Genomic DNA, 21589 nt, shown 5'->3' on the forward strand with positions numbered 1-21589 from the left:
TATAATTAAACAACAGTTATGAAACGTAACTTTATTAATAATTAACAAAAAAAAAACTAACAAAAGTCAAACAATAACTCGTCGATCTATACACATTTGATCTAACATCGTCATAATGAGAAGTCGGTGCGCCTGCCGATCCGCAACCGTCTCAGCATTGAACACTGGAGGCGTAGTTGCAGCCGTTCGTGCTGGGATCGAAGACTAGTGGATCTGGGCAGTTGAATTTGTTGATGATGTACTCTTTACCGTTGGGCTGGCAGTAGTAGAAGACGCTGCACTGCTTGGGGTCACGAACGTACCCCGGGGCTTTGCAGATGCCAGTTGGGGTTGGTGTCTGCTCGGGCTGGCTGGGCTCGTTGGTGGCTTCGGTGGTCGGAGCCTTGGTGGTCTTTGGTGGTGGACGAGTGGGCAGTGGAGCGGCGCCGTTGCGAAGAGCGTGGTTGATGGTCTTGAGAAGGGGGTACTTCTCACCACAGACACCCTTGAAGTCGTCGGTCTCGACGGACCAGACCATCATACCGCCGAGTCCCAGGGAGTTGACGTAGTTGGCCTTCTCGGTGAGAGATCTGACGATGGAAGAAGCGAATCGAGACGTCAGTCATAATCGTATCTTGCATAAAGGTTGGAATTAGGGTACACTTACTTCTGGTCGTCGTAGCCGACCCACTGGTTGCCCTTGACGGCGTAGGGGACGCGCTGTTCCTCCTGGAAGTTGACCTGCCATCCACCTTTCTTGATGCTCTCGCAGATCTCGTTGTAGCCGAGCATACCAGGCTCGCGGGTGTAGGGACCAGCAGTGGCGGGCTGGTTGGCTGGGGCACCGATTCCATTGTTCTTCGGGTCGGCCAGGGTGAAGCCCCTTCCGTAGAAGGGAACTCCCACGACGAGCTTCTCAGCCGGGGCGCCTTGGTCCAACCAGTAGTGGATTGAGGCGTTCTGCGCAAAAAAAAATCGATAATCAGCGATTACGTTATCTATGACGAGCTATTGTTTTCAGCAGAGCTGCGTCAATTCCTGTTTCGAAAATAACTCACCGCCTGCACTTATCAACAAACACGCGCATCATCAAGCGGATAACCGCTTTTTACTAGAGATAATCCAGACAATACACTTACGACATTGAGACCTCGTTCGTTTCCACTCTCCCACGATCCGGCGTAAAGCGGAGCGTTGATACCGGTCTTCTTGTCCCAGATACCATGGAGATCGTAAGCCATGAGGTTGATGAAGTGCAGGTACTTGGACATCTCGGAGATGATGTAAGACTGGCTGGCGGAGACCTCGGCGGCGCCGACGGCAGCGCTGAGGATCAGGCCATCCTTATCGAACTTCTCCCTGAGTTCCTTCAGCAAGAGAACGTAGTTCTTCTTGTCGGCGGGTGCTCCACCTCTCTGGTTGGGGTATTCCCAGTCGACGTCGAAACCGTCGAAGTTGTGCTTCTTCACGAAGGCGACGACGTTGTCGACGAACCTCTTGCGAAGGTTGGGGTCAGACACGACCTTGGAGTACTTGGCCGAGCCCTCGTTCCAGCCACCGATAGCCACCAGAGTCTTCGTCTGGGGGCTGATCTCGCGCAGGCCGTTGAAGCGGCCGAAACCGTCCTTGCCCCAGTTGTCGGGAAGGTCTTGCCAAGCGTCCAAGACCTTGACGTCGCCGCTCTCGCTGATACCGACAAAGGTGTAGATCAAGTGGGTGCAAAGGCTGGGGTCGATGTAGGAGATGTCGAACTTGCCATTGCCGGGACGGTAGACGGCCCAGCTACCGAAGTAGCAGACGACTTTCTCTGCGGGAAAAAATGACCATTAGAGGATTGATCCGATGAGTAATGCGTATGTAATAAAGATCACTTACTGTCGCTCGAAGCTGTGGCCAGGGCCAAGAGGCCAGCGAAGACCAGTGTGACTGCGCGCATCTGCAAGTAGAAACGTGTGACTGTTTAATCATAGATCCTTCGACTATGCCCGGAACAACGTTACTGAAAGAGTCGTGCACCGATATCGCGACTTTGCGAAAGCCTAATCAGTCCCGTTAACTCTACGCTATCTGTGTACTCGATTTTTCATCTACGACTCGGTGGAAAAAAGATGACTTTATCAATAAAACTTACCTTCGACTCGTCGTTCTGCTATGGACGAGGCTATTCGAGAGTGTGTGATGATCGTGGATACCGCCACGAGATTTTATACACCTCGTTTTCGTTGAAATTAAACAACAGAAAAACGGGGGTTATTACGCTTGGCAGATCCGGATAGTAAATCAATCAAGAGCAATTGTCAGATCAATTTGACGCGTGCGCCATCGATCTCCGCGTCGAATTTGAACAGCTGGCCGAACGATTGACGTATTACGGGCTCCCAAAGCTCGATCTCGCAGTACATTATTACGTGGGTGGAGAGATGAGTGAATGATTTACGCGACAAACAGCTGGAGTCAATGTAACGTGGTAATCGGATATGCTCGAGTTCATTTCATTCACGAATTTCGCGCGACGACGGAGATAAACAATGAAGATTATACAAGGTTTTCATCTTGTTAACACACCCGAGCGAGTTTATATTTACTTACATCGTGGAAAAAAATACCTAGTTGAAATTTATCGAAGATCGGACGAATTAATTTTTCGACAGTAGAGCGGATGGAAATCTATTGCGCAGTATGTTCCGGTGAGATATAGGTGTAGACAAGTTATTTTTTCCGGGTATTGATATGGAAGGTAAAGTAACTTAATATCGAAATCTGGTGCTCGACAATTTCACGAGAAATCTGCATGATTTTTGCGGACGACACTTTTTTGAGAAGGACTAGAAACGAACAGTTGTAATAGAATGTGAATATTTGCAAAGTAGTGTTAAAAAAATGGGATATGTCAGTTGTTGCTTTCTTGAAGAGGGTAATTTTAAAAATGCTTTGTGATAAATTGACTATCAGTTACGTACGGTTCTATACATGTAAAATTTATCTAATCGAAGAAGTTGTGTATGTGTGTGTCTTGCGTATGGCTAGAACTACAAGCTCATGCTCGATAAAATATTAGTTAGGACCATAACAAATAAGAATTGCTATGTACTTTTTAATTATGCTTTTTTTGTCAATTGGAATCAATCAAAGCGTAATTAAAGTAGTTAATTTCATGATCCTATATACTTTTAGGTAACAAACATCAGTGTTGAAATTACAGAGAATCACGTTTTTACTGTCAATGTAAACTCATTTAGTCGATGTGCAATAAAAAGGTGAGCCTTGGGAGTCTGAGAAAACAAAGTTCGTGATACTTTACAGAAAATCTGAGGTTTAAGGCAGCAAAATTTTCAAACTCGAGTACTCTTAGCTCATCTTCTATGATTAATTGTTATCCAGCAAAAATTATAAGTTGAAAAACATGCGCAAATCCACGACCGAGTGGAAACAACTCGGGTACTAAAAATTGAAAATTTCAAATTGAGAGCGCGCCTACCACACCAACTTTTCTTGGTTCTTGCATCGCCGTTCGCTTGCGAAATTTTTTCCGGGGCGGTTTAAATTCTCTTATGGGAATTTAACACGGGAAAAATTATATGTATTATAAAATTATATATACTATAAAATTAAACGAAAACCAACTTTTTGTCTGGAGGCACAATCCAAACATGTGTATTAATAGGCTTGAAGTATATCAGATATAAGAATTAATTTAAGGTCCGGTAGATTAAAAATGGTTGTCTACGGTCAGAAGTTGTTTAGGCTTGAAAATCGCCAATTTTTCGATTTTTAACGAAAACCAGGTATTTTTCCTGTTTTTAGAATCCTTGTAACTCTTGCTCCGAGCGATCAATTTCAACCATCGCGGGGTTAAAACTAAAGCTCTTTTCTTCTGCTTTAGTTTTAAAATTTTATCGTCGCTCTAAACGAAAACTACATACATTTGCAGTACTCGCAGCAAAAACTAGTACTTTTGCATTTCTCGCGACGAAGACTAATATATTTTGCACTCCCGCGGCAGAGCCAGTACATTTGATTTCCAGCATTCAAAAAATTTTTTAGAATTTTCCAAAATTAATAAAAATGTTAAAATCATTAAAATTTTCAAGTGCAAATTAGGATTTATACATTTTATCTACGTACTGTTTTCAAGTTTAGTCATATTTTAAATAGTTATATACTTATGTTATGTTGATATTTCTTTTTATCAACGCATTATATTTTATATAAATAACACGATAATACCTATTTATTCGTTCAAGCAAATTAACAAAATACGCCATAAATGTGCCCATAATTTGCTTTTTACTTTATCTCAAGGCGATAGGAGAAAATTTAATATTCAGAATCTAATTATCTTTTCCACGTATCAAGTCTTCCGATATTCCGTATTATTTGACAAACTTCAACAGATAAGCCTAATTTTTCACGAGCTATGATTCTAAAATAATCGCTCGAATAATTAGATCTCTGCTCTTCAATGAAAACTGAACACATCTTCTTGTGATAATTTTGTCATACAACAGAAACTACAAAAATCGTCTTCGCAGTAAGCAACAAACAAATTTTGTTAAATATAAAAGTACTTTATTAAAAACAAAAATTAATCAATTAATTATCATATGTCATTGAAATGAAAATTATTCATTATCCTCAATCCTAGAAGCAGGAAACGAACTTCTTGTAGTTGCAGACGTTGGTCTTGAGGTCGAAGACCAGCTGTCCGGGGCAGACGAACTGGCTGGTGATGAACTCGCCATTGAAGGCCTGGCAGTAGTAGAAGACGTTGCACTGCTGAGGATCGCGGGCGTATCCCTCGGTCTTGCAGACACCGGTGGGGTTCGGCTGCTGGGCTGGCTGCTCAGGCTCCTGGTATCTGGGCTCCTGGTAGCTTGGCTCCTGGTAGCTGGGCTCCTGGTAGCTGGGCTCCTGGTAGCTGGGCTCCTGGTAGCTGGGCTGCTCGGGTTCCTGGTAAGTAGGTTCCTGTGGTTCCTGTTGTTGTTTCAGGGCTTGCTTGGGCGAGGAGACGACACCGTTACGAAGAGCGTAGTTGATGGTTTTGAGGAGAGGGAACTTCTCACCGCAGACACCCTTGAAGTCGTCGGTCTCGATGGACCAGGCCATCATACCGCCGAGGTTGAGCTTGTTCACCAGACCAGCTTTCTCGGTCAGGGAGCTGTGAAGACCGAAACCTTAGTCATTCAGAATACGAATAAATAATAGCGCGGTGTTGCATATAATATATACCGTTCGTCGTCGTAGCCGACCCACTGGTTCTCGCTGACGGCGTAGGGCACTTGCTGCTCCTGGTCGTACTCGACGTGCCAGTTCTCGTTGAGGAACTTCTCGCAGATCTCGTTGTAGCCCAGCATACCGGGCTCCTGGGTGTAGGGTCCAGCACGGGATGGGCCATTGGTGGGGGCGCCAATTCCGTTCATATGAGAGTTGGCCAGAGTGAAGCCGCGACCGTAAAATGGAACACCCAGAACGAGCTTCTCTGACGGGGCGCCTTGCTGCAGCCAGTAGTTGATCACAGCTTGCTGGAGAAGATATGCTTATTAATGCTAGTTCTATCCATGACACAGAATTGCGCTGTCGATCGGTGTATATTCGGTGAGAAAACAATCGTCGAATCTTTACTTACGATGTTAAGCGTGTCGCTGCCGTAGGTCGGAGCATTGATGCCGGTCTTGTGGTCCCAGGAACCGTGGAGGTCGTAGGCCATGAGGTTAATGAAGTCCAGGTGCTTGGAAATTCCAGCGATGTCATAAGACTGACTGGCGGAGCCTTCAGCAGCACCAACGGCAGCACTGAGGATCAGACCTTCCTGGTCGAACCTCTGTCTGAGCTCCTTGAGCAGCTGAACGTAGTTCTGCTTGTCAGCTGGTGATCCATCCCTCTGGGCTGGGTATTCCCAGTCGACGTCGAATCCGTCGAAGTTGTACTTCTTGACGAAAGCCACGACATTCTCGACGAACCTCTTGCGGAGGTTGGGGTTAGCGGCGACCCTAGAGTATTTGGCAGAGCCCTCCTTCCAACCACCGATGGCAACCATGGTCTTGGTGTCTGGACTGTTTTGACGCAGAGCATTGAAGCGGCCGAAGCTGTCCTTGCCACTGGGAAGGTCGTTCCAGGCGTCGAGGTTATTGACACTGCCGTCTTCGCCGAGACCGACGAAGGAGTAGATCAAGTGGGTACAGAGGGTAGGATCGATGTCGGAGATGTCGATCTGACCGTTTCCTGGTCGGTAGACCGCCCAGCTGCCGAAGTAGCAGACGACCTTTTCTGCGGAAGAAAGAATATCGTTGTAACCATCGAGTGAATTTCACATTGTCGAGGAGAAAATCGTGGTCCACTTACTGTCGCTCGAGGCTGTGGCCATGGCCAGCAGAGCTGCCAGGACTATGGCGATTGCGCGCATCTAGAATGGATTGAATGGAAACTTATTGAATTGAAGAAAAAAATGTTATCGATAAAAGGTGATGCTACACCGATCCAACGAACTCACCTTGTAAATTAGTCGTGCCAGATGAACGGTGGAATTCGTATTAATCTGACGACTGTTCTTGTGGCTCCATTATATACGCGTTTTTGCTAGTTATGTCAAGAAAGCAGTGCTTACATTGTTTGATGTATGACACCGTGACGACTTTTTGAATAAAAGGTAATATTTTCTTTTTTTTTCGCTAAGCGCGTGTCGAATTTAAACAGCTGGATAGCCGATACGCCGAAATGCGGTTGAAGGTTATCCTAGAGGCTGATACTTCTCGATAATGCGCGGCTAATCCTATATCGGTATAATATATTGAGGAAAGTTTGATTCAAGATATTGATAAAAGTTATTGTTTATATTAACCGTAGGTCTGTCTATTCATACATTCCATACTCAACACTGCGTATTCAAAATCTGTGAAAATATAATCGAACAATCAAACTTGCAAAAAATGATAAATTTGTTTGTAAAATTAGCAGTATAACGAATTAAAATATAGTTTTTATCAAATTATTAATGCACGAACTTGTTTTCATCAGCGGTTTGTTAGTTTATCTTTTATTTTAATGGGAGATATGATACTCAGTCCGCAACGTAAATCTTGTTATTCGCATGACGTATGTACACTCTGTGAAGAATGTATGCAAATATCTACTTTCATCAATTAAAATTCAGTTAATGAATGAAGAGAAAATCGTACGTTTTAAGCCTAGCAATTTACACAGTTGGACGCCGAGTGACGTTTAAGCAAAAAACCCGCCAATTGTGACTCATTTTTAGATGATGTTCTGTAGTTGAATGCCATTGTTGTAACTAAGTGCAAATACAACATAGAAACTTCATGTATCTGCAAATATTGAAAAATATCGAATCATTCTAGTTCTTCGAAAAATTGCACGTATATTTATTACAATTTTCACTTGTACCGAAAACCTATTAAATATTATGCACATTTCTTTAAAACTGCGTTTTCAGATATTCTTGATTAAAGAAAAAAATACTGTGCAAAGCTATATTACTTATTCCGCTATATGTATTCAGATAATTGGCTACGTACTTTTTCAACTAAGCAATAAATGATGAAGTCCAAGTCTATCTATTGGACCCCCCCCCCTCCGCCCCTTTATTCAAACAACATAGTTAGTCTGCAGAAGCCCAGATATTATAATTTAGTTTGGTAGGATGGTTCCAAGGATTTGTATTAATTTTCGTACAGAAAATAATTGCAATGTCTTTTAAAATGTAATTTGTATTTTGTCGTTTACCAAAATATTAATAGTGGTGATACAAAAAATTTTTCAACGGTACACATTCGACGTATGGCCTCCCAAAGCTGTTTTGACGACGTTACAGTTGTAATCTGTTTGCTTTATTCAGATAACATAAGCGCAGTTGCTTATACGCCCTTTTAACTATTTGCTTTGTTCATTGAATATCGTAAGTGATTTTACGCCGTAGGGAAAAAGTTCACATAGATCAATAGATAAGTAGCAGTTGATCCGAATAGTTGAAATACCTAGTAGTAGCTAATCTATCGACTATGTAGTGTCGGAGTGACGATTTTTCATTTGCATGATGAAGGCATCGACAGTCATTGTTGCTAGACACTTTCATGTATGAAACACCGCTGAACAAGCTAGACATAGCTTCTATTTACAATAACGCAGTTGTAAAAAAATCTATGCGAATATTTCTGACGTAGTAGCGAAAGACATATCTGACGCTGTTTGGTGTAATAGCTATACATTAAATATCAAATATCACGTCAGCTTTGTAAATAACTCGTTCCCCACGCATTCATCGATTAATCTAAATGACTTGGTTTTACCAAAATCCAATTGTGGCTGGTTCAAACAGGTTCAATTAATAATTCCTGCGTAAATAGAATAATAATCTTAATTTTTGCAATACCTTAAATTTATTTACAAGTAACTATTGCAATACCTTAATTTGATTTACAAGTAACTATTTAAGTAGTCAATTTAATCTTTTCGGGGAATAAAATGAAAATTATAGTAATGAAAGTCTACTACTTCTTTGTCATGAAAAAAGTTATAATTATAATTATATATGCATTATAGAAAAAATTGAAAGCAGAAAAAAATTGGAACGTCTCAAACGGTATACATCAACTGAAACGTGTTTATCTTTCCCTTTGGAAAGGCTGAGCAAATTTCAGTAAAATTCCATTGTTATTCCTACACATGGAAGTTATCATGTGTTCGCGACAGAAATTATTTTGTAGTGACCACATTTCTTCATTTGAAGTAAAAGATGAATTGAAAGCATCAGTAAATATGTACATAAAAAGCACTTATATTAAAGTAAGTATGTACGTACTTAAAAAGCAATTAATTATATTCGATAAGATCGAATTTTATCATTAAAGTTAATCTTCTACGCATCAATTGCAGAAATAATCCAAATCAACATAATTTTTTTTTTCTGGAATGTTTACATAAGTGTGATGGTAATGTGGTCTAAAAGTTTTCAGTCGATTGAATAATGTTTCGATAAAAAAAATACTAACTGAAATTCTGAATGCGGAATTCTGACGAATAGGTTAAGATAAAACTTTGCACAATGGTTTTTATAACAAAAATATAATATCTTGTTAAATGACTCGGTGCCAAAATTTCTACGACGCGAATTTTAGGCGCTGGACATTCACTCATGGCAGAAATCGTTTCTGGCTTACATTCAATTCGGTTATTATACCTGGCTAATATTAAAAGTTATATATAGAAATATATACAATATAATATGATAGTAAGTTAGTCGATTTAGTAAACGAGGTTTACATACATGCTACTTCTTAAAGGACTAAAAAACATGCAAAATCTCGTACAGTGGATTTCAAGACAGTCCCAGCTATGGTCCGATACATATCACTAGATACCAGACCTCGAAAATCGGCATACTTCTGAATAGCATACTTATACCATTCATATACTTAATTCCTAGTCCTGGCGCTGTTCATAAGTGGCCGCGTTTTGTGCTAAATTGGTATAATAACAAGTTATAAACAAATTTATGAATAATTACCGTAATTTCACTCTTTTAAAGTGAAAAGAGCGTCCATGCAATTTTGTATAGTATTATAATGCTAAATAAGTAACAAAATACATTTATAATATATAATTAAGAAAAATAAATAATGTAAAAAATATAAATAATTGAATTATTAATTTATTGTTAAGAACACTAAAAAATGTATAACATTAGTATGGTAATTTTTCAATAATTTTTCTTAGGAATGATACAAATTATTTATACACAAATTTGGGAATTTTCCACAATTATTTCAATAACGAAAACATCAGTAAGTCAATTAATAAATAAATTGAATATTATAGAATTTATTCTGTTTTTAATGTTTCAGAACACAACACGTCAATGAGCATGTTTGCCCTGCAACTTTGAGCCAGAGGGCGCTAGTACGCGTTAGCACTGTCATGGCTGCCGCACCTATAAAATAATATGCCTAGCGTATTATGCGTGGAGGAGGGTCGCTATTTAAACCAACATAATTTTTCGCACAATTACTGCGAATTTTGAAAAACCCAAGGCATTTTTATAATCCACAATTAAATTGCAAACATTTGGTGCTACTCTTATGCCAATGTACAGGTTATTTCTAGGTATTCGCTACATAGAATATCAGGTTACCTATTTGTATTTTTAAAAAACTGTATATTGGCATAAGAGTAGCATAAAACGTAATTTAATTGCGGATTATAAAAATGCCTTGGGTTTTGCAAAAGTCGCAGTAATTGTGCGAAAAATTAGGTTAGTTTAAATAACGATCTCCTTGCGCTAGACGCATGAGTACACGGCAGACTAGCTAGCACATCTATGTATATAACATGTATTAGGCTGCGTCCAGAATTGACCGTACGCTAGCACCTGCGTAGACAGTAGCGTTATCTACAGTGCTGCCAATGTATTTTGGCTTTTGAGGTAAGGTGCAGCCTACTAGCGAAAGCTGAATTATATTGGCAGCACTGCCGAAAACGCCACTGTCTAATTGTATAGGTACTAACATATACGGTCATTTCTGGACGCAGCCTAACAGCTACGGCGGCCATGACAGTGCTAACGCATACTGGCAAACATCCTCATATTCTTGATTTTTTTCTGACGTATAATACTTAAGTCTTTGTTAAATAACTGCAGTTGCATCGTATCCACCTTTCAGCGTACGACATAGCAGCATAATAGTACGTGTAAATGACTATGCAGGCTCAACCCTGGTAGAAATGTGAACGGTTATTTAGCTAAAATTTCGCTTATTTAAGCCAATAACCTAAATTATCGCTTACGATTTAGCTAAAAAATCGTTTACGTCTCATGCTGTTGCAGATGGCAGCTTAGCTAAAATTAGTTAATTTTCAGTTAAAAATAGTTGAATATTTTTCACAACTTTAAAAATAATTAATTGCATAAAATCACTGGTCAGTAGTGCAGAATTAAATTATGAATTATAAAATTAATTAAATTTTAAATATTTAAATAATGTTTTGAATAAAATTATAACAAATACAATAAGTCATAATTCCAGAAACAGCCTTTATTGCGCCCCGGGTAATTTGTTGCCTGGCCGAGCAAACATTATTTTTTCCGGCATTACCGGACAGCTTAGCCTGAGATCTTAAAATTTTAAAAATGGTCGAAAATGGCCGTCGTTATAAAAAAATACGAGCTATGATGATTTTCAAAATTTTGAAAATAATTATATAGACACACACACATCCATTAGATAGGCTGCAGAGTGAGGAAAAAACTACTCCCTTGGGAGGAAAAGACTTTTTTATAACACGTGCATAAAAAAGACCATTTTCGGCGCCTATAAAGTGGACCGAAAATAGGGTTTTCCGAGCGTCAGACAAGATGTAGAGCAAGAGTCCCTAGTCATAATACATGTATAAATTAATCTATTTTCGCTCCCTATAAGGTAGAACGAGCCTAAAATAATTTGAGAATCGGAAATCGAGAGGAACCTCTCGATCTATTTTTTTACATCTCCTTCTGCAGCATCTCTTGGCTGAGCACTATTCCAGAAGCCTGAAGGTCTTGTCTTATGCACTCGGCGATTGCGATTTTGGTTTTCTCTTCCAACTTTTTGATGCTTTCAATGAAGTACTCATTCTTGGGACAGTTGACAGCGCAGCCCAACAGAAGTTTGATCAGAAGCTGGACTTCCGAGACGTGAAGGTAAGGTTCTCGGGCGAAACGTGACACGTTAGGAAAGCGGATTACGGCGTGGTTGAGTTCCTCCTAGTAAAAGAGACGGATGTTGCTGAGGATTTTCTTGAGGTTGCAAGCACGAAGAGACGCGTCGGCGGCCGGTGAAATGACATCGCACTCCAGATAGTGAAGGTCCCTGTGGAAATAACGAATGTTCGTTTAGATTTTGTTTCTAGGCCTTGCATTTGAATAGCGTTATAATTTAAAAGCGTGTTCAAATTCAGTTAAACTTACATTTGAAGAAAAATATGATGAATTAAAACGCCGTCGATCACCTCTTCGTATTATCCTATTTCTGTATTCCTATTTTCTGGTAACTATTCGGTATTGTGGCTTCATTATATTTGTTACAATTTTATTCAAAGGTAAAAAATTGCAATATAACTTTATAAAATTATGCGTAGTTATACGCACGTAACCCATTTATTAATTTGAGCCCTATATTTGTTGTAATATTTCTGATAACGACATTTTGACTACTAAGCGATTTCTTGGCAAAGTTTTATTTTAATTTTTAGTTAAATTTTAGCTAAATGAGTTAACTAAGTCTTAAGATCTTAGCGGTTTTGACTCGTTAACTTTCTACCAGGGAAGGGGCATACTACTTTTGTCGTATATAATAGCATAAGAAAATATTTGATAAAGCAACTACTGAAAGCATGGACGTATACCAACATGAGAAGTAAAATATTGAAAAAGAAATTTTAATTTGTTTAGTTATTAAAAAAATTTGATAATAGATAATGTTTTAAACATCAACTTTGTTATATTTCGTTCTCTCTTTTTCCATAAGCACAACAATTTTATAAAATCTTTAAAAAAACGAGAAAAATTATTTAATATTTCAATTGTTTATGCATGATATTATTTATTTTTGTTAATTTCTATTCTGAATATATTTTGTTACTTATTTGGCAATATAATACTATCAAAATTTGCATCGACGCTTACCTCACAATAAAAAAGTGAAATTCTGGTAGTCATTGATAAATTTGTTTATAACTAATTGCACTAATTTAGTGCAAAACATCTTGCGGATTCTTTTTATGGAGGTAAAAATACAATAAAATCACTTTGGCGGATCCTCGAACCTCTATGACTTATGGCTACAATGCAGTGGTGCCAGGACTATTGTATATATATATATTTTTTTTTTACATGGCATTTGGAACTCGAAAGTTCATCGCCTCATCTACGCAAGCCTTCCACGCTGCCCTATCTTGTGTCAACCCCACCCCAGATGCACCTCTCCAATCGACACCTACCCGTCCTATTTCTACTAGATCCGCTTTTACGTTGTCCTCCCATCTACGTCTAGGTCTACCTAGAGGTCGCGTTACCATCGGCCTGCCCTTCATGACACGCGCTGCCGTACGGTCGTCTCCCATTCTCGCTACGTGCCCTGCCCATCCCAATCTGCGCGATTTTATTATTCTGTTAATATTTGGTGACGCGTACAGATTGTGTAACTCATCATTGTGTAGTCTCCTCCATTCCCCGGTTTCCTCATCTTTCTTCGGCCCGTATATTTTTCGCAAGACTTTATTTTCAAATACCCTAAAACGATTGTCCGCCTGCTTAGTGAGAGCCCACGTTTCGCACCCGTACAGAACCACCGGCAGTATTATTGTCCTGTATATTCTTATTTTAACGTTTTTAGACAACAGCCTCGACTTAAGTAAATTACTCACGGCGTAGAAGCAAGCATTACCCGAATGGAGTCTCTTATTTATTTCGACATTAATCTCGTTTCTATCATTTATGGTCGTACCCAGATACCTGAATTCGCTAACCTTTTCAAAAGTAAAATTCCCAACTCTGAGATCTTCCTCCCCTCTGCAGATGCCTAGCTTATCCACAATCATGTACTTTGTTTTTGATTCACTCACTTCTAACCCTGTATACTCCACCGCTTTTATGAGGATTTCCGCGTTTCTTGCTACCGTTTCCCTACAATCCCCCAGTATATCCAAATCATCTGCGTAGCCTAGTATCTGCGTTGTTTCATTAAGCGTTGCGCCCATCTGGCTAACCTGCATTTTTCTAACGGCATACTCTAACGTTAAGTTGAACAGCACCGTAGAGAGTCCATCCCCTTATTTTAAACCATCGCGTATCATGAAGGGTTCTGATACATTACCGCCTACTCGGACCTTTCCCGTGCTTCCGTTCAGACATATTTGAATTAATCTCACGAGTTTTTTCGGTACACCGAGAAGTACTAGAATTTGATACATTTTGCTTCGCTTAATAGAGTCGTACGCTTTTTTAAAATCTATAAATAGTTGGTGTATGGTTTTGCAAAATTCCCACTTTTTCTCTAACAACTGTCTTATGGTAAACATTTGATCGCTCGTCGATCTGTTGCGCCGAAATCCGCACTGATCATCTCCTACTATATCTTCCGCGAATGGAGTGAGTCTAGCTTGTATTATGTTTGACAGAACTTTGTAGCACGTTGCTAAAAGTGAAATACCCCTATAGTTATTGCAGTCTGTCTTATCGCCCTTTTTAAAAATCGGTATAATGATAGATTCCTTCCAATTTTCGGGTATTGTTTCATTTTTCCAGATGGCACATACTAGTTTATAGATTTTGAAAGTGAGCTCGACGCTCCCATATTTGAGTAACTCAGCTGGTATAAAGTCATTTCCCGCGGCTTTGTTGTTTTTTAGTTTTTTAATCGCGGCCTCTACTTCTTGGTAGCTCGGTTCCTCCACGTGGGGTTCAGCAGTGTGAATTTCGCTATTTTCGTGCACGTTTAATAATTTATCGAAATAATTTTTCCACAGCGACAGTAATTCGTTGTCATTTGTTACGAGGTCCCCGTTTTCATCCTTCATCAATTGCGCTCTACTCCTAAAACCCTTTCTGATGGCGTTAATCCCTCTGTACATTTCGCGGGGGTTATTTTCCTTACTGTTAGTTTCTATTCTCCTAATAAGATTCTTTTTATACTCCCGCTTCTTATTTCTGTAGATCGCGCTCGTCCGTTTCCTTACGTTAGAATACTCTTCTACGGTCCTATCGCTTCTATTTTGTAAGCTATCTAATTTAGCCTTTTTGCGCCTTTCAAACCAGTAGGACCCTCGAGCGGACACCGAGCTCTTGAAGCAGATTCACCAGCTGACCATGCAGGCTCACGAAGCCTGCGAGAACTTCTACGAGGAAGAGCGCAATACACTTGTTACGGATAGAATATAGATATGTACCTTGGAGATGCGGCGGGGGGAGCGGACAGACAGAGAGAGAACGGGATAGTGCGCAATGTACAGTGAATGTCGATAAAGGCGGGCGCGCGCGTTGGCCGAGCTCCCATAGCGCAGAACCAATTTTGGGAGTTCTGTGGCTTCTGGCCCCCAGCTAGGGGTGCTTTGGCGCCCCGAGGCTGTTTCGACCCCAAAGGGAGCTTGCTCCATTGCTTTGAGGGTCCCACGTTGCACGGGGAAGCCGAAAGGCGGGCCGTGGCACGTTCTCGGCTGAGGAGCGAGGCGACGTGGCGACGGCCCTTTATGTGTAAGATGTCATGCGTACGATTTAAAGGTTCGCGCGCGATAAGTTTGGTTTCTCTCTCTCTCTCTCTTTCTCTCCGCGACGCCCCGGCAGCCATCAGCGGCGTATTAGGCGGCAATTAGCATAGGTGGGGGGCAGTGGCGATCCAGATCGACGAAGGATCGACAGCAGTCAGATGCACTCTGACCCTTGGTGCGAGTAGTTGGTCGTGATACAGGCCGCTACTCATTTGTGATTATATTCCTAAATAAAGATTTAACCTATAATATTCAAATTGTGTTCGACTTCAAGTTATTGCCGAGATCCTTGGACCAATTTTATCCTTAACAACACTGACCAGGTGAATCTCAGGCGCCAGAAGGAGAGGATCGAGGAGAAGATCATGGACCAATACCGCAGGCAGGATTCAATATCTGCCAAGAAGAAGTATTATACTAATAAGATTCTTTTTATACTCCCGCTTCTTATTTCTGTAGATCGCGCTCGTCCGTTTCCTTACGTTAGAATACTCTTCTACGGTCCTATCGCTTCTATTTTGTAAGCTATCTAATTTAGCCTTTTTGCGCCTTTCAAACCAGTAGGACCCTCGAGCGGACACCGAGCTCTTGAAGCAGATTCACCAGCTGACCATGCAGGCTCACGAGGCCTGCGAGAACTTCTACGAGGAAGAGCGCAATACACTGACCAGGTGAATCTCAAGCGCCAGAAGGAGAGGCTCGAGGAGAAGATCATGGACCAATACCGCAGGCAGGATTTTCATTGAGTTTTGAGCAACTGTTTTATTTTTGCCAATTGGCAATTTATGACAAATTGGAAAAATTCATCGAATCGTCTCGAAAAAATTCAGATATACTTCTTGGTCAATTCTAAGTACTTTTTATTCTCTAACTTTTTCTTATATAACACTTTGTTTTTGAGTAAAAAATCAAAAACCTTAAAAAATTTGAGTTATGCAACTTTTGGAATTGTTTCATAAACTATATTGAATTCTCAATCGAAAAAGTCTGAATTTAATTACTATATTCAATTTGCCGAATTTTGCCAAAAGCTTTTGTAATGTTTTTATCTGAATTTCAAAATAGTGAATCATCATTGAATGTTCATAAATCGATTTTGAAGAATCTTTAGTTTTTTCACTCTTTGTCTACTATACTGTTAGTGTTCTAAATATTAGCGTTAATATTTTACTTGTGTATTTAGCTTTTCAAGTTTTAAAATTGTAATGGCTCCAAAACGCCGGAGAAATGTAAGATCTCAATCAGAGTCTGAAGAAGATTATTCTGATGATAACGATGATCATAATATTTTGGTACCTAATCCAGATGATTCGGGCAGTTCTGGTCAGAGTGACGAAGATTCTAGTTCTGAATGTATTGATAACTTATTACTGAGTACATACGCAGAAACTTCTAATAATTATACGAATGATCAATCTAAATTGGAAAATGAATATATTTATAAATGGATCGACGGAGAAAAAAGTTATTCCTGCAAAGTTGAAAATGAAATATTATTATCTGATAGTCATAAGAAAGACATTAAAAATATGAGTCCAGTTGACCTATTTGAGACATTTTTTTGCAAAGAAATTAAAAATTATATTATAGAATCAACTAAGATGAATAATTGCAGTCTAACAATGTCAGATTTGAATATATTTATAGGAATAATACTTTTCTCAGCATTCAATAAAAGGAAAAGTCAAAGAGATTATTGGTCTAATGATCCCTTTTTATCTAGTGATGTAGTGAAATCGGCTATGGGACGCCGTACATTTGAAAATATAAAATCTAAGTTGAAATTATCAAAACCAGGGGATGAAGATTGCAATGATAAAGCTTGGCGAGTTCGTCAAGTCATGAATCTGTTTCGTAGAAACATAAAATTGTTCGGGTACTTTCAAACCGCGATATCTGTAGATGAAATGATGGCCAAATGCTACGCTAGAACTAGTATGAAACAGTTTATTCGCGGCAAACCAATTAGATTCGGTCTGAAATTTTGGGGTGTATGTACATTAGATGGATTTTTATTAGATTTTGATCTATACTGTGGGAAGAATTCAACTATTGGGGATAAATTAGCCAAATGTGCTTTAGGAACTCGGGTAGTAATGAACTTACTTGACAATTTTTTTTCAACGCTAACTTTTCGTAAAGTAGGCCTTTACCATCTATACATGGACAATTACTTCACAAGCTTAGACCTTTTTGTACATTTAAGAAAAATGGGTTTACGTTCCACTGGTACTATTAGAGAAAATAGGATAAAAGAAAAAAATTATATTGATAAAAAATCAACAAGAGGCACATACGCCACAAAGCACGATCAGAAGAGCGGAATGAATTTAATTACTATTATTGATTCTAAACCGATTTCAATAATTTCTACAGCATCTGGAGTAACACCACTGTTACCCTCGAAAAGATATTCCAAAGAAGTAAAATCAAAAATAGACATACCTTTTCCTAATGCATTTCATCTTTATAATAGGTTTATGGGAGGGGTTGATGTTCATGATGGCCATTGCAATGATGTTATGCCATGCATTCGATCAAAAAAGTGGACGTGGGTGGTTTTTATTAGATTACTTCAGGCCGCTGTCACCAATGCAGTAGTACTTTATAATTGTGCTAATCCAAGTCACAAAAAAAGTTCAAAACAATTTCTGATGGATATTGTGAAATACTATCTGACTAGACCTAAAGTTGATGGCATTGTTCATGAAACAGTATCCCTTAAACAACAGAAGCTCTGCTGTTGCAAGCCATGTGTCATTAGGACAAACAAATTTTGCAAAAAATGCAATAATTTTTATTGTAAAACGTGTTTTATGAAAATCATAACAGTTCCTAAAAAAAAATAAAAATTATAAAACTATAAAAAATCAAAAACATAAATAAAACCCTAATAAAAAGCGAAAAAAAAATAAATAAAAAGATAAAAAAAAGACAAGATGCTTTGACTCATTCACCTCCACGCGGTAAGTGTCGGGAAACGTTGTACATCAACGGCTAAGAAATGAGAATTTTTCAATGCGAAAATCATATCATCTGGAATGTGACAGATACTCGGGCACAAATTTGAAGTAAATTTGCTCATAATTGACCAAAAAGTGCATATGAAACAAAACATTTTAAAGTTTTTGATTTTTTTTTTGAATTTCAAAAAATCTTAAGAATTTTAAGGTTTTTGATTTTTTACTCAAAAACAAAGCGTTATATAAGAAAAAGTTAGAGAATAAAAAGTACTTAGAATTGACCAAGAAGTATATCTGAATTTTTTCGAGACGATTCGATGAAATTTTCCAATTTGTCATAAATTGCCAATTGGCAAAAATAAAAAAGTTGCTCAAAACTCAGTGAAAAAATTTAGACATATTCCTTGATTGATTCTAAGCACGTTTCATTCTTATTGATTTTTTCGTCGAATGCATTATATTCGTGAAAAAAATTCGTGAAAGTTTGGGCAAAATTTTGCGCTTCAGGCACCATTTTCTAGCCGCCATATTGAATTTCTGGATTCGGGACCAAACTGAATTTAAAGTACAACTCATTTATGCACTCATAGTTGAAAAATAAAGTTCCGTCCTCAACGTTAACACAACAAGAAATTGGATTTAAAAAAAAAAAGTATCGAAATTTTGCATTTTTTCTTTTAAACGTCGCCATATTGGATTTTTGAGTGAAAAATACGCAATTCTGATACCAGAAATGGAAAGTAGAGAAAAAAATACTTCAGAAAAAGTATGTTTGCTTTGTATATATCCGTGGAATATGTGATAGATTTACGGTTGAAAACAGAGTTACGATTTCTTTGTTTTGGACGTTAATGGGTTAAGTCCCTTTTGGTTCGGATTTGATTTTTTTGAGCCATGGACTATTGTATATATACCATCTAAAATACAAAATATCTATAAGCAGGTAAAGAGACAAATTTTATAGACACTCCACCCATCAGCAAAAGTATGATTCCCAGTTCCCGGTAATTGGACCGAGCAGACTAAATTTATTGTACCTAGAATACGGGCGACTAAGCAAGTACATTGGGTATGTGCTGACTGAATTGCGAAATTTTAGAAGGGGGATAGGGGTAAGGGGATGGAGGTGTGGGTTTGTTCCTTAATTGTGGCACAGGCGCATGAGCTAGTCGAGAGCTGGCCAGAACTAATCTGAACGTCGACGCCGAAAGGTGGACTACATTAGATCGCTTCAGTTTCGCATAAGTGTTGGTGCTTGGAGTTTTAAAGTTAGAATTTTTGTGCATAGTTTAATGGCAAACGATATGCGCGTCTCGGAGATTGAAAAGTTCTTAGACGGACAACTAGTCGCTTGGGTAAGCATCTGAAATATCATATTTTTATCGTTTTCACTACAAACGTGCATTAAATTGAAGTGCGAAATTTGTTTTATTATTGATTTCGGTGTGAATAATTTAACCAAATCAAAACCACATTCTATTTTTCGTTTACAGTTTTCAAGTTGCCTGGATCCGTCGCTGAATGCTGAGAAGCTCACTTACGAAGAGGTGATCGACGGCGTTTTAATTCATCATATTTTTCTTCAAATGTAAGTTTAACTGAATTTGAACACGCTTTTAAATTATAACGCTATTCAAATGCAAGGCCTAGAAACAAAATCTAAACGAACATTCGTTATTTCCACAGGGACCTTCACTGTCTGGAGAGCAATGTCATTTCACCGGTCGCCGACGACTCTCTTCGGGCTCGCAACCTCAAGAAAATCCTCAGCAACATCCGTCTCTTTTACTAGGAGGAACTCAACCACGCCGTAATCCGCTTTCCTAACGTGTCACGTTTCGCCCGAGAACCTTACCTTCACGTCTCGGAAGTCCAGTTTCTGCTCAAACTTCTGTTGGGCTGCGCCGTCAACTGTCCCAAGAAAGAGCACTTCATCGAAAGCATCAAAAAGTTGGAAGAGAAAACCAAAATCGCAATCGCCGAGTGCATAAGACAAGACCTTCAGGCTCCTGAAATAGTGCTCAGCCAAGAGATGCTTCAAGACCCGGCAGGCGATATCAACTCTGCTACCAAAATTTTCGAGATCGTTCGTAGCCTCTGTCGAGTGAGGGACTATTACAAAATCAAAGTGAAAAGCATGAACAGGGCCGGAGTCAACAAGGACGCGATCTTGTTGAACCAAACGATGCAGATGAGTTCGGACGAGGCGCTGAATTGCAGCGAAGTACTACGAATATCCTCAACTCGTCGATGAAATCGAATAGAGTCTCAGTGGAAAGACGCTGAGCTGTTAGCAGAGATGAGGATTAGGCTTAGAAAACAGTAGGAAGAGAGACGAGGACTTGCGAGAGACCCATTGTGAAATTGCGAAGGTGCAGAATGAGAAGGAAAGATTAGGTGAGTTTCTAATCATACGTTACTTATCAAACTTATTTGATGATTCACGACTATGTAATTACTAATGTTGGCAACGATTAAAATTTCAGCGTCAGAGTTAAGACGCGCCAAAAAATACCGCGACGAGGTGCGTGACGTAGCGCACGAAAAAACCGAGTGCGCTAACAGATTGGAGCAGGAAATCGCCCGGTACAAGGAGAAGTTCATCAAAGTGGACTTTTACAAGAGTAGTCTGAAGGAGATCCACGAAAAGTACCAACTGCTCGTTGAGAACAAAAAAAGCCTCAACGAGCAGCTTGAAACTTACAAGCTGAAAGCCGGCCAAGTCACAGAGCTGAAGCAGCATATCTTCCAACTGAAGCAGCAGATGGAGGAGGAGAGCGCGATCAGTCGCGAGAAATACCGCGAGCTTTGCGAAGAAAATTCTCAGCTCGAGCAACTCGTCAAGGCTAGTACCAAGGAAACCCTGGACAGCGGGTTTATTATCGACACCTACGAGCCCTCGCCGATCGACATGGACAATAGTCTGTTCGAGCAGCTGAACAATAGTACCAAGTCCCAGATGCTCAAGCTCGAGCTTGAGAACCAACATTTATCGAGTCTCCTGGACTCCATCAAGGTCAAGGAGAGCTCTATTCACGAGGAGTCGACCAAACTCGTGGACGTCCAGAAAGAGAATAAAAGCTTGCGCGAACAGATGCGCAAAAGCGACAGGAGGTGCAGTGAGCTAGAGAAGAAGTACCAGCTGCCCTACGGAGAGAAGCAGAGATTGAAGGCCGAGAAGGAGATCCTTCTCAAGAACAGATAGAAGCTCGCTAGTGACCTGGATCAGGTCAAAGTGGCCTTCCAGCAGCTGCTGCAGGACAAGAATCAACTGGTGACTCGCCTGGCGGAGGACAAAAATTGATCAAAAACCTCGAGACGAAAACCAAGATCCTCGAGGAGGAGTGCTCTTACCGTAGTCCGATAAAATTCGGAGCTGCGCAACAAGAGCCAGA

At 39.7% G+C, this 21589-nt stretch overlaps 2 protein-coding genes across 5 annotated transcripts in view; both read right to left on the reverse strand.

Annotated features, from left to right (window-relative positions):
* The window catches only part of LOC100122559 (chitotriosidase-1), a 26804-nt gene continuing 5215 nt past the window's right edge, over nt 1-21589 (reverse strand). The window contains exons 1-5 of one of the 3 annotated variants that reach the window (XM_001606120.6): nt 2111-2855; nt 1855-1915; nt 1119-1786; nt 647-939; nt 1-569 (exon numbers count right to left, since the gene is read on the reverse strand). In XM_001606120.6, coding sequence (XP_001606170.2) covers nt 152-569; nt 647-939; nt 1119-1786; nt 1855-1915 — 1440 coding nt within the window. In that variant the 5' untranslated portion in view covers nt 2111-2855 and the 3' untranslated portion in view covers nt 1-151. Of the gene's footprint in view, nt 570-646; nt 940-1118; nt 1787-1854; nt 1916-2110; nt 2856-21589 lie in introns of those variants that run through there. The other 2 variants (XM_032598905.1, XM_008211857.4) reach the window with 2 other exon arrangements.
* Nucleotides 4527-21589, reverse strand: part of LOC100122549 (probable chitinase 2) — a 22192-nt gene continuing 5129 nt past the window's right edge. Inside the window, exons 2-6 of one of the 2 annotated variants that reach the window (XM_008211860.3) lie at nt 6470-6748; nt 6322-6382; nt 5606-6246; nt 5209-5501; nt 4527-5137 (exon numbers count right to left, since the gene is read on the reverse strand). In XM_008211860.3, coding sequence (XP_008210082.1) covers nt 4621-5137; nt 5209-5501; nt 5606-6246; nt 6322-6382 — 1512 coding nt within the window. In that variant the 5' untranslated portion in view covers nt 6470-6748 and the 3' untranslated portion in view covers nt 4527-4620. Of the gene's footprint in view, nt 5138-5208; nt 5502-5605; nt 6247-6321; nt 6383-6469; nt 6869-21589 lie in introns of both variants that reach the window. The other variant, XM_032598904.1, reaches the window with a different exon arrangement.

The sequence above is a fragment of the Nasonia vitripennis genome, chromosome 4, assembly GCF_009193385.2.
Source record: "Nasonia vitripennis strain AsymCx chromosome 4, Nvit_psr_1.1, whole genome shotgun sequence".
Lineage (NCBI taxonomy): Eukaryota > Metazoa > Arthropoda > Insecta > Hymenoptera > Pteromalidae > Nasonia > Nasonia vitripennis.